The sequence below is a fragment of the Strigops habroptila genome, chromosome 12 (genome assembly GCF_004027225.2).
Source record: "Strigops habroptila isolate Jane chromosome 12, bStrHab1.2.pri, whole genome shotgun sequence".
NCBI classification, from domain to species: domain Eukaryota; kingdom Metazoa; phylum Chordata; class Aves; order Psittaciformes; family Psittacidae; genus Strigops; species Strigops habroptila.
In genome coordinates, this window is record NC_044288.2 from 21734358 (window position 1) to 21746825 (window position 12468).

General features: G+C 59.9%; 1 protein-coding gene across 1 annotated transcript; it reads right to left on the bottom strand.

Annotated features, from left to right (window-relative positions):
* Positions 1–3010: 3010 nt before the first annotated feature.
* On the bottom strand, positions 3011–7477 carry LOC115615674 (START domain-containing protein 10-like). Its single transcript, XM_030504119.1, has 6 exons — positions 7313–7477; positions 4218–4365; positions 4012–4115; positions 3796–3913; positions 3523–3575; positions 3011–3223 (listed from the first exon to the last, which is right to left on the bottom strand). The coding sequence occupies exons 1-6, from the start codon at positions 7475–7477 to the stop codon at positions 3011–3013; spliced, it is 801 nt and encodes a 266-aa protein (XP_030359979.1).
* Positions 7478–12468: the final 4991 nt, after the last annotated feature.

Consider the following 12468-nt stretch of genomic DNA (forward strand, 5'->3'; position numbering starts at 1 on the left):
GCACAGCAGAACACCAGGCCTCAGGGTCCCGGTGTGGGTGGTGCGGCTGAGAGTTGCCCAAGACGTATCCATGAGCTCAGGCGGTGCAAAGCATGAGATGAGGGTGCTGAGGCGCTGGCACAGGGTGCCCAGAGAAGCTGTGGCTGCCCCATCCCTGGCAGTGTTCAAGGCCAGGTTGGACACAGGGGCTTGGAGCAACCTGCTCTAGTGGAAGGTGTCCCTGCCTGTGGCAGGGGCTTGGAACTGAAGGAGTTTTAAGGCCCCTTCCAACCCAAACCAGGCTGGGATTCTGTGATCCCGGGCATGCAGTCTCATCCTCCCCCAATCAGGGTGTGTTTGACACTGGGGGCACTGGAGTGGGCCGCAGTTGTGTGCGGGCAGAATGGGGGGCCCACACCATGCTCCCCCTGACCCCTATCCATTGGGTGCTGGCTGACATCACCGCCTCCGGGCTAATCTCTTGTCCAGCAGCAGCTTCCCGTTTCCTTTCCAATCTCTGGAATGGCTTGTCTCTGCTTGGGGCCAGCAGGAAAGGCTGCCCAGATGGGGCTGCAGCCCCTGTGTGTGTCTGCCCATGTCCCACTGGGCTGTGGACCACCCATGAGGGCACACAGGGGGCTCCGGTCCCCTCACACACTGCCTGCTTATCCCTCCCTCAGGCACTCCGGGATACCAGCACACTGCTGCTTTCCTCTTTGTGCCACAGGAAACCCAGCAGTGTCACAGGGAAGAAATCACCATGCTGAGGGTCCAGCACCCCACAGGGTCTGGGGCAGCCCCACTCCCCTGTACCACAGGTTTCACCCTGCTCCCTGGCCAGGGTGATGCTGGGGACCAGGACCTGGATGTAGATCAGTGCTGGATGTGGACCAGGGTCCCTGCCACCCCAGTGTCCCTTGTCCTCTCCATGCGCTCGATGTCACCACCAACCTGGATGTCTTGAGCATCATCCTGGGCCGGGATGTCACTCTCTGCACAGCCTTCCCTGAGGCTGGTGGGAGCGGGGACTCAGGCAGCAGCTCCTCACACCTACTCTGAGATGGCTAAAGATAGCTGCAGCCTGGCTGCTGCTGAGAAACCTCTGGGGAATGAGGAGAGAGGAGGCTCTTCCTGCAGCACTGAGGCTGTGCGGGGTGCTCTCCACTCCAGCACCCTGCAGGCTCGGGGTGCCAGGGGGCTATGCCCCACTAGAGCAGCACCCAGGGGTGTTTCTGCCCATTGCTGTGTCCATGGTTCCCTGCCCAGCTCTACCACAAAGTGTTACTGGGGCTATTTGGGGCTGGGATGTGTTAAAATCCTCCCTGCTGTGGGTGCCCTCCCTCTGCTGACATGGTGGGAGCAGCACAGGGCAGGGAGGGACTGAGCCCCGTGTGCTGTGAGGGGGGAGTTGCACATCCCCAGCCCTGGAGTGTTCCACATCTTCCCTGCAGAGACGGCTCCTCGCCCCTGCTCTGCTTGTGCTGCCAGCCCAGCTGCAAGCCGTGGGAGCTGCTGCCTTGATGGACTCCTCTCTCTTCCCCAGCACATGTGTGGGTGATGTCCCCATGGACCAGCACATATGCAGGACATATGTGACCTTATGGGGCAGCTAAAGGCAGACAGTGAGCATCCGTGGCAGGGATGCTGGGATGGGGGTCTGAACGAACTGGGGAGGAGAAGGACAAGGTGGGGGGGAAGCAAGCACAGGGCAGCAGCTCTCACAGCTCAGGGTGGGATCACAGGGGCTTGGGGTGACCAGGAATGTGAAGCTGAGTCGGTCAGAAGGGTCCCAAAAGACACAGTGGCTCTGTGGATGCTGCTGGGGGGTCATCCCCCCCATTGCCTAGGCTCACCATGTCTGCCGTGTCCTGGCCATGTCCCTGTCCCCTGGTCTTTACCTTGCTGGGACAGATCTGGAGCTGAGCCTCTCAGCACCATCAGCAGTGACAGCCCCGTTTGCATTGGCCTTGCACAGATCAGGATTAAACCCACGTGGGGCAGGAGCCCAGCAGCTGCAGGCAGCCCTGGAGCACAGGGGCGAGCGGATGGATGGAAAACCCAGCTCTTGTCAGTGTATTCCCCAGCGCTGTCTGTCTAGACTCACTTCCCGTTGTCCGGTGGAAGCTGCCCCGTGCCCATGCACACTCACATGGGTGTGCAGGGCGCAGCACCCACCTCTTCTGCCCCATCACCAGCCACCTCGCTCTCTGCTGAGCATCCCCCCTGGGTGCTGGGGCTCTGTGGCTGGCCTGGCCCTCCTGTCTGACCAGGATCTAGTGCTGGACAGCCCCAGGGAGGGCTCGGTGCCAGCACCATCCTGGGCCAGCCCAAAGCTGTCTTGTGCACACAGCAACCCCTTTATTGTTGTGCCAGAAACCACAGCAGCGGCAAACACCGAGAGAGTGGGGACAGAGGCTGCCGAGACCCCACTGCCAGGACAAGCCCCCCCAACACCACTGGGAAAGGGGTCCCCAGAGCCAGCTGGGCTAGAGCCAGCCTCGGAGGTGAGCCTGATACCCAGGAGAGGACCTGGGAGCGCTCCCTGAGATAGGGGGGTCACACTAAAACTGAGGGGACTTGGTGGGCTGAAGTGGGTCCAGCCTGATGGTGGGGCTGTCAGAGCTGGAGCACAGGCCAGAGAGGCTTAGTGCAAGCCCTGTGCTGCAGCAAAGCCTGGGCAGGACCCCCATAGATCCCCCTACTTCTGGACCTTTGAGGGGCACCCCTAGAAGGTCTTACAGTGGCAAAGGTATATCCTGGTGCCAGGAAAGCTCCTACCCACCCCCTGAAGGGCTCCCCCTCTCTCTGCCCAGCCTCTCCTTGGGGCTCCCGCTCCCACTTCCAGCTTTATGTCCTGCATGGGGACATCATTTCCCATGGGACAGTACCTTGCAGCACTGCTAAGGGGGTCTATGGTGAAGGAGTTGGGGAGCAGACATGACTACTGGGGTGCAGGGGGCCAAATCCCCACCCGTGCCCCCCCCCCGCTGCCAAGCCTCGGTCACGAGGGGGTCCCCTGTGCGGTGAGGGCTCAAGCCTCATGGTCACTGGTGCTCAGGTGGTCCTCGGGCAGCCCGGTCTCATCGATGTTCTCCAGCGAGTCGGCGTGCTGCACCGAGAGCTCGGCCAGGCTGACACTGGGCAGCGTGTTCTGCTCCGGGTACACCCAGGGCTTGTACCCGGGGTCGTGCTTGCGTTTCCACTCCGGGTACTTCAGCCCAGCCTTGTAGATCTTCTTCATTGCCTGTGGGCAGAGCGGGACCAGCCCACCACAGTGCCCCAGGTCCCCACTGGGGATGGAGCCACCCTGGTCTGCAGGCACAGCTCCCATCTGCCCCATTACTTGCTTTTTGGGGGTGCTTGGAGGGGATGGGGGCTTAGTGGTGGCTTGGACTACACAGACCTGCAAGCCCTGGGTCACCCAGCACCCATCCTGCGAGGTCTGGGTCACCAGCATCCATCCTGCCCCTACCTAGGGGCTACTTCAGGGCAGCTCATCCCTGATACCCCTGCATCCCACCAACGGCCACGCACCCTGCTTACCTTTGGTGCCACAAACTGGGAGACACGGTTCACCACCCACTTTGGCAGCGACCCTGCAAGAGCCCAAAGCCCCATCGCTCAGGCGATCTGGGCCCTGCACAGCACCCTGTGCCAGACTCAGCACCCCCCAGCACTGATGGCTGTGCCCTGGGAGGTGACCCGCTTCTTCCCTGGGTTGTCCCCGCTTCCCTTTGGTGATGGAGAGCCACAGTGGGTGAGCTCTGGGGGTACAATGGGGGGCATGGTGCACCTTCCCCTCCTGCTGGCACTCACCACGAGGGTCCACCTGGGTGAGATAATAGAGGATGCAGGCACCGGTGCCGTTCGCCTTGATGAGGTAACCTGTCTGCAGGGACACGGCTCTCACAAAATCCTTCCGGGGGGGGTATTTCTGCAGAGAGACCCCGTGCACCTCAGAGCCTGCCCCAGCCGCTGCCCAGCCCTGCCTGTGCCTGCTGGCACCAGCACCCTGCCAGCGCTGGAGCTCACCGGGTGCTTGACGCTGTAGTTGATGATCATGTAGTCATTGCCCAGGGGCAGCCAGGAGCGCAGGGTGACGAAATCCCTGTTCTTCAGCGGGCTCGGGCATTTCCCTGCGGATAGACCCTGTTACATCCCAACCCATTGCCTCTCGTGGCCCCGTAGCCATGCACGGTGCTGTGGGGTCAGGGAGGGGGTCCCCAGGAGCTGCTCACAGGAGTAGTATCCCACGTCAGCATTCACCGTCAGGCGCCCGATGTCGTAGGTCTCGATCATGTTCGAGTCCCATTTCTTGCGGTAGTCGGTGTCGTGCAGCACGTCATAGAGTGTCTCGGCAGGGACGTCCTTGCAGGAGATGCGAGTCTGGGGGGGTGACAGGCAGTGGGGCAGGGGTGCAGCACCCACCCCAGAGCACAGAGCAGCGCCTGTCTGGGGATGAGGACTTCAGGCTGTTCCTGTGTGCGGTGGCATGTCCCCGTGCTGCTGTAAACCCATGTACACGTGTGCCATGGAGGATGCTCTGCACACACACGGTGCAGGGCATGTCCCAGCTTCAGGACAGCCCAGGGTAGCCAGAAGGTACCCAGTGGGTAGAAGGACCCTCTGCTCTCAAACGGAGCTGCTTGGAGGTCTAGGCTCGGCTGCCTGGGCACCCCGAACCCAAACCTGCTCAAGCACAGGGATGCTCCTGCCCCGGCATGGTGGTTTTGGTGTGGGGTCCAGCCCAGGGGGGTTGGTGGGGCCCCGGCTGTAACCGGAGCCGTGGAGCTGCCCGACCCGGCAGCGAGTGCATTATTGATGAGCTGGCCGCTAGGTGCCGGGAGGAGGGAGATGTCATCTGCTCCTCGTTAGAGGCCTTGCATCTTTGATGAGGTGCTCAGCGCTGGTGGGTAACTGGAGATGCCCCTCTGAGCGTGGCAGGTCCCATCAATCTCGGGCAAGCGTTCCCCGATGGCCCCGGTGACGGTTTCTGCCCCGTGTACTGGACTCGTGCCCAGGGCAGGCTTGGAGATGTGCTGCAGCCCCCGGGGCACCAGGGAGTAGAGTGTGGGAGCACCCAGCCCCCTCGTCTGACCCCCAAGCCCCATGCTGTGCAGCTCAGCTCATGGGTGGCATCCTCCATCCTGCGTTTTGGGAAGGGTCCCAAACCCATGCACCATGCCCAGGCCCTCTCCAGATCAGGGAAAAACCACATCAAGGAGGTATTCCTTGCAATGAACCAGGGTGATGGTGCTCAGGCACCCCAAACCTGCCTCTCTATGGGGCTTGGTGGTGGCAAGGGGGGTACAACTGCACCCCCGCTGCTGGGCTGTGCGTGTTTGACCTTGGCTGGACTTCGTGAGGTTCCTGCCAGGAGCAGCTTTGTCTCCAGCATGTCAAGTGCTCTCCACGCTTCAGTGCTGCACACACTGCAGACTTGCTGATGGGGCACTCGATCCCGTTATCCCAGTAACAGGGTGGGATCCAGCAACTGGCCACCATTCAGACCGTGCACTGCTGCCCACCATGCTGTGAGCCTGGTGCTGAGCTGGTTTTCTACCCACCTCATCATCGGCTTCTCCAGTCCAGATTCCATCAATGTGGTGATGAGGGCACTATGGGAAACCCTGCCAAAGGTTTTACTAAAGTCAAAGTACGGGGCTTTCACTGTTCTCCCCACACCCAGCCAGCCAGTCCTCTCATTGCCGGAGGCAATCAGCTGGTCTACCATGATTTGCCCTTGGTAGGTCCCTGCTGCTATCAGCACTGCCCTTGTCCTTCAGGACATGGCTTTCAGAAGAATCTTCTCCATCCCATCCAGGCCATAGTGCCCTGGAGCATCCTTCTTGCCCTTCTGGAAGATGAATGTGACATTTGCCTCTTCCCAGTTATCAGGGACCTCCTGCAGTCACCAGGACTTTTCAAAGAGACATTGACCAGCACCTCCCGGGTGCATCCTGCCTGGTCCTGTGGACTTGTGCATGCCCAACTGGCTTAAGTGCTCCCTGATCCTAGCCCAAAAGCTCTTCCCTGGCCCACAGCAGCAAGGCAGGATGCATTACAGCTACACCTCTGTAAGGAGTGCTGCTCCTCCTCCTCACCTTGCCCTGAAGGGCCTCCCTCCATGGCAGCACCGCAATCATCGTGTGCCCAGCTCCACCTTGTGTCTGCCCAGCCGCAGGCCCGTGAGCTGGGCTTGCAGTTACTCTGTGGCCAGGAGAGCAGCGCAAGAGCCTCCTCCAGCATAGTGTACCCCAGACACCCCCACCACCTCCCCATGCTGTTCAGGTCATAGTAACCCTTCCCTGACACTCCTAGTTGACAGCTCTCTTTGTCAAGCTGGCTGTCCCATAGGTAAGATGCTCCTGTCCTACTTGCTTGGGCAGATCCCATCCCTGCCCAGCAGCCCTGAGCCTCGGTGACCAGAAAAGCCAAAGCCCTGCCCGTGACACCAGTCATTGACCCGCAGGATGATCACACCCAAGGCTTACCCTGTAATGGGGCTCCCTTGCCCCCAGCACCCTGTAACCACTCTTGATGACCTCAGGGTCACCTGCCAGCGTCACTGGTGCCATATAGAGGAGCAATAAGGTATAACAACCTGAGGGATGGTTGAACCTCATCTCAGATCCATTCTGGAGGTGAGGAAGGAATTGTTTACAATGAGGGTGCTGAGGTGCTGGCACAGGGTGCCCAGAGAAGCTGTGGCTGCCCCATCCCTGGCAGTGTTCAAGGCCAGGTTGGACACAGGGGCTTGGAGCAACCTGCTCTAGTGGAAGGTGTCCCTGCTCATTGCAGGGGCCTTGGACTAGATGACCTTTAAAGTCCCTTCCAACCCAAACTATTCTATGATTCTATGATCCAGCCCCTGGCAAGCAACAAACACCCTAAGACAGCACATGGGAGCTCTTAAACTCTCCAAGATGCTCCCCCAGTGCAGGATGCCAGGGATGCACCCCAGGATGGTGTGGCTGGGGGAGAGGCACCAGGGAGGCATCCCGTCAGCCTGTCTCATGCTCGGGGGCTCCCAGCAAGGCCATCTCTATAACGTAATCGATCCTGGGGCCTTCCCTCCTGTGTCTGGATCAAGGGCAGCCGCAACGTGAGCCCACATGCGTGCATGGTAGGATGCTGCAGCGGCATCCCTGCAGGTCGAGAGGCTAAAGCCACAGGACAGGAAGCATCAGCCCTGGCGTTCAGGGCAGGAACACCCCCAGGCAGGCTGGACCAGGGTGCTGTGCACCCCCAGGATGGGCCAGCACCCAGGGACCCTCGGGTGCAGCTGAGGTAAGGAAGGGCTGTGGTCCCACAGCTGCAGGTGATTGCTTACCTTGATTTTCTGCACAGTGCAGCTTTCCTCCTGGCCCTGACTCCACACGGTCACGCCAGCCTTGTTATACCGACAGTGCCAGCCCTCCAGGCTCTCGCACTGATCCCTGAAGGAGCTGAAGTCGGAGTCATCCGGGATATAAACCATCTCCCCTCCTTTGGACATGGGGCTGCGCTGCCGGACCCAGGGCGCGGGCACTTGGCTGCAGGCAGGCTCCTTCTGCCTCACCTCCCGGGGAAACCCAGCTCTGCCCTTGAGCTCTGCCTCGCCGGGTGCCTGCTGCAGCTCACATCATCCTCCGAGCCCTCAGCCCGTGCCCCTGCAGTGGGCACCGGCTGCCCAGGCACCCGGGATGGGCAGAGACCTCCAGGCACCCCGGAGCAGCGGGGAGGAAGGCTCCGCGCCTGTAGTTGCTATCGCAGCTGCTGGAAGCTCGGATGTCTTCTCCGGCTGGCTCCCAGGATCACATTTCTCCCCGGCTGGCTGTCAGCTCCTCTATTATTCAGCAGGTAGCAGCCTGCAGGTGACTCGGCTTTCAGGGCAGAGCTGCCCCTGGCCCCCCGAGCCCCCCAGCCCCGCCGGCCCCTCGCCTCACGCTGGCAATCTCTGTGCCTGACTTTGCAGCACCGGCTCGCTGATGGGATCAGCTGATCACCTGCCTGGAGCAGCAGCCGGGCCTCCAGCAGCGCGGCGGAAGCGATGGGCAGCAGCATCAGCAGGATGCGGGCTAGCGGGGAGCCCGGCCTGCCTGCGGTGGGGCCGCGATCCAGTGCACAGCAGCCTGGTGCTCAGGGTGGCCTGGGTCTGGGGGGAGGCTTTGCAGGTGGGGAGGTTGCCTCTCACTGGGCTCGGCAGGATCCTGGTGATGCTGGTGGGAAGGGATCGCTGGGGGTCTCTAGCCCACCCTCCTCCTTGGAGCAGAAACACCACCAGCACAGTGTAAGGTGACCCATGGCTTTAACCAGCTGTGACTTGAAGGATGGGCTTGCCCCATGCCCCTGGTGGCATGTCTCACGTGCACAACCTCCCCAGGAATAAAAAAGAGTATTTCCTACGGTCCTACCTGAAGCTGCAATTAGTTCTCATTGTCCTTTGTTACATCTCATTTTGGCTGTTGTCCTTGGTTACTCCCTACCAAGACAGATGGCTCCATCTCCAGGTAGCTGCATGCTTGTAGATCCCTCCTGTAGCCCCAGGCCCCAGCCCTGCCAGCAGCAAATGCTGGTCCCTCTCCAGCTCCTCCACCTCCTCCTGAATTGGGGGCCCCTGTCTCAGGCTGCTGGCCCCACTACTCCTCATGTCACCCAGGATGTAGCTTGTCCCATTTGTTCAGCCTCTTCCCATGACTTTGGGTCCTGGTTTGTGTTGTCCCAACTTTGTAGTCCCTTGGGGTCCACCTGGGCTGAAGCTCTGTGTTCGCTGCACACCCATTCCTCCCAGTTTAGCCTCACCTGCAAGGCAAGGGTGCACTTCTCATCAACCCTCTGCTGATGATGTGGGACTGACCCTGGGGTACCCCACTTGAGACCAGCTGAGCATCAAGGCATGCGCAAAACCTCATGGAAGGGAGAGCAGGGAGGAAGCTGGAGAGCTGCAGAGCTCACAGAGCCTTGCCTAAGGAGGAAGGCTGCCTGCAGCTCTCCATGCTGCAGCACGGTGGGCTGAGCAGCTCCTCCATGCACACCAGCTCATCCTGGGGCTGTGTTTCACAGCTTGGGTTGCTCTGGGTGCCATGGTCACCACCAGCGAGGCAGAGCTGCCAAGAGCCACGCTTGGCTGAAGAACTGCCGCAGTGGGCAGGAAGCAGCAGATCCTGAGCTGGGGATGGTGCAGAGGAAAGACCTTGGGGTGGCCTTGGGGCTGTGGAGTAGGGAGCAAACGGGGCCAGAGGGATGGATGTGTGGGATAAGGTAGAACCCGAGCCTGGGGGCTTTGTAGCTGCAAAGCTCCACAGGGTGAAAGGAGGGAAGACACTGCAGTCCTGGGGATGGAGGAGCTCTGTTGGGCTGTGTGGAAAGGAGCACACTGCTTGCCCAGCATCACTGAAGCATGAACCAGCCCTGCTTGGCCACATATTTCTCTGCACCTGAGAGATGGAGCATTTGTCTCCCTGGTTGGACAGGCTGGTTGAATTGAAGGTGCTTTCCTCTCTTCTGCAGCACCCCTGGGTCAGTGTTCAAGCTGGGTAAGAGTGCAGCCACCCAAGAGCTTGCTGGTCACCATCACATTGCCTGCAAGTTGAACTGAGATGGGTTCCCATCACCCACTTGCCCTTGCAATCACTCAGGGCTCAAAACAACCCCCTTTGTCACTGTCCTTGGCTCTTTTGGAGCCAGGGTCTGGATGTGAGTGATGCTGCTGGGAAGCTGCACACCCCAAGGGAGAGAGGAGGTGACTGTAACAAAAGTAAAGCCACAGGTTAATGTGGCCTTGCCTCTGTCACACCTTTTGTAACTTCTATTCATGAACATTGACTATCAAACATCCTGTGGCTGGAGCCACCTTGAGTTTCCAGCCAGGCAATGGCTTCCAGGAGCAATTTTATGGTGTGTCTCCAGGTATAACATTCCCATCCTCCCCATCTTCCGTTGAGGAAGTGCTTCTCAGCAGCGCTGTGTCTGAACAAGGACTTTCTGGTCCCTTCCTCCTCCTCCTTTCATTCCCCGGGTCACATTCCTAAAATCTGCAAGTGTCTTTACAGACCCTAGAGCTGGGATGTGGGATTTCTGCGCTGGGAGTGGGGTTGCAGGTCTGGGATGTGGGTGTTCAGGGCTCCGTTGACGAGTTTGGGTGCCTGAGCAGGATGAGCTTCCAGCCTCTCCAGAGCTGGAGAAGAGCATCCAATCCAATCTCCCCTGCAGCGACTGCTCCTTCTCCTCCGAGAATGGGCTTCAACAGGCTTTGCAAATTGAAATGAAAAATGCTTTTCCTACAGAAAATAGTTGTGCTTCGGCTTTATGTGAATCACAGTGCTAGCTCTCCTCAGGTACTTGGGTTTATCTCCTGGGGAATGAAGAAGACAGGCAGGAGGAAAAGCTAAAGATGGGCTGAGAGTTTCCTGGCATGCAGTGACAAGAAAAGACACAATGGCTTTAACCTGCCAGAGGGGAGATTGAGATGAGCTCTGAGGCAGAAGCTCTTCCCTGTGAGGGTGCTGAGGCGCTGGCACAGGGTGCCCAGAGGAGCTGTGGCTGCCCCATCCCTGGCAGTGTTCAAGGCCAGGTTGGACACAGGGGCTTGGAGCAACCTGCTCTAGTGGAAGGTGTCCCTGCCCGTGGCAGGGGGTTGGAACTGGAGGAGCTTTAAGGTCCGTTCCAAACCAAACCAGGCTGGGATTCTGTGACCCCTTGATGCCAAGTGTGGTCACAGAGTCCCAGGACCTCAGGAACCACCCCAGAGCCCCGGGGCCGCAGGGATCCCCCCAGCCATGTGCCCACCCAAGCCAACCTGCAGCTCCCTCGGGAGGACAATGTCCCCGCACCGCTGGCACCCCCAGGCCAGGGCCCGGTGCGCAGGGCCCCTGCCCGGGCTGTGCCGCCCTGTGCAGTCTGGTGCTCGCCCGCTGGGTGTCACGAGTGCTCCACGGACCGCAGCGGCAGGGACACGGCAGGGAGAGGCCGCGGAAAGGGACGAGTCGAGGGACAGAGAGCGGGGCGGGGCCATGCCATCGGAGAGGACAGCGCAGGGGTGACCTGTCCTCCCCTCCGCGCTGATGCCACCAGCTCGTCCACGGAGGTGGAGGTGATGGCTGGGGCTGATTCTGAATCACGGAATGGTTTGGGTTGGAAGGGACCTTAAAGCTCATTCAGTTCTCCCCAGCAGAGGGGCAGAATCCCCTCTCTCGACCTGCTGCTCCTGCTCTGGGGGTGCAGCCCAGCACACGGGGGGGTTCTGGGCTCAAGCGCACACTGAAGCCGGGTCATGGGGAGCTTCTCATCAACCAACACCCCAAGTCCTTCTCCTCAGGGCTGCTCCAGCCAGTCTCCCCCAGCCTGTGTTTGTGCTGGGGATTGCCCTCACCCATGTGCAGGACCTTGCACTTGTTGAACTCCACGAAGTTTGCATGGTCCCACCTCTGCAGCCTGTGCAGGTCCCTCTGGAATCCATCTCTTCCACACACAGAGTGATGCAGATGTGCCCTGTATGTGTGCAGACATGTGTGCCCACTACAGCTGCTTTGGCGTGTACCTTGCTGCTCCTCAAGGGCCTTCCCTTAAGCTCCCCACTCCCATCTCTTAAGCCTTGGTGCATCCTTCTTCCCACTTCCCTTCTGCCACCATCCCTGCACTGTGGCCCTGCATTCCCCCTTTCTCACTCTCCCGCTGCCCCATGCTGCTCATGTCAGCTAAATCCTTCTGCTGAGCTGGCAGCCAGCCTTGTGTCCCCCCTGCCTTGTGTGCCCTGGAGCATCCCTCCCTCCCCACACTGCCCACAGCCACCCAGGTACCCTGTGCCAGCCCCCCAGTGCCCATACCCTATCTCTGCTCCACCACCCTTCTCCCAGTGCGGCACACAGGGCTGTGGTACCCCATGGCTGCCAGGCCAGGGCTTGCTCGCACAGTGCCCCAGCCAGGTATCAGGATGATTTAAAAGGACTGTGAAAAACGTAGTTATTTTTTTTCCCCCTTTCAGCTGCAAGTCAATACTTGGGTAAAGATGTTTAATTATCTTTGTCACCCTCCTAAATCTCTTTATGAAAGGGTTTGGCTGCAAATCTTCACATCGTTTCAGAGTTATTGGCTAGCATGGTGCGCAGCGGCATAGTAAATCAGCTGGTTAGAGCAGGCACGGGTGACCCCCCCTGTGCTGTGCTGGATCCAAGCTCATCACTACCCTGGGGCTGTGCCAGGGTGGGGGGCAGCAGAGGAGCCCCCTGCTTGTTTGGGGTTAGAGCTGGTGTCCCCTCCATGCATGGGCACCAAGTGGGCATCATGTCCTGGTGCATGCCCCATCCCTGGGGGCATGGCTGCAGTGGGTAATGCTACAGGCTGGCAGCTCCTGTGGGGTCCAGGATCACAGAATCCTAGAATCAACCAGGTTGGAAAAGACCTGTAAGATCATCCAGTGCAACCTTCCCCAGCCCTGCCAAGGCCACCACTAACCCATGGCACTGAGGGCCTCATCTGCACAGTGTGTGAACACTTGCAGGGACGGTG

Coding starts and splice junctions, on each gene's coding strand:
- LOC115615674 (XM_030504119.1), bottom strand. CDS start 7,477: ATGTCCAAAGGAGGGGAGATGGTTTATATCCCGGATGACTCCGACTTC. Junction 4,366..7,312: donor GCACTGTGCAGAAAATCAAG/GTAAGCAATCAC, acceptor TCACCCCCCCAG/ACTCGCATCTCCTGCAAGGA. Junction 4,116..4,217: donor TGACGTGGGATACTACTCCT/GTGAGCAGCTCC, acceptor GTCTATCCGCAG/GGAAATGCCCGAGCCCGCTG.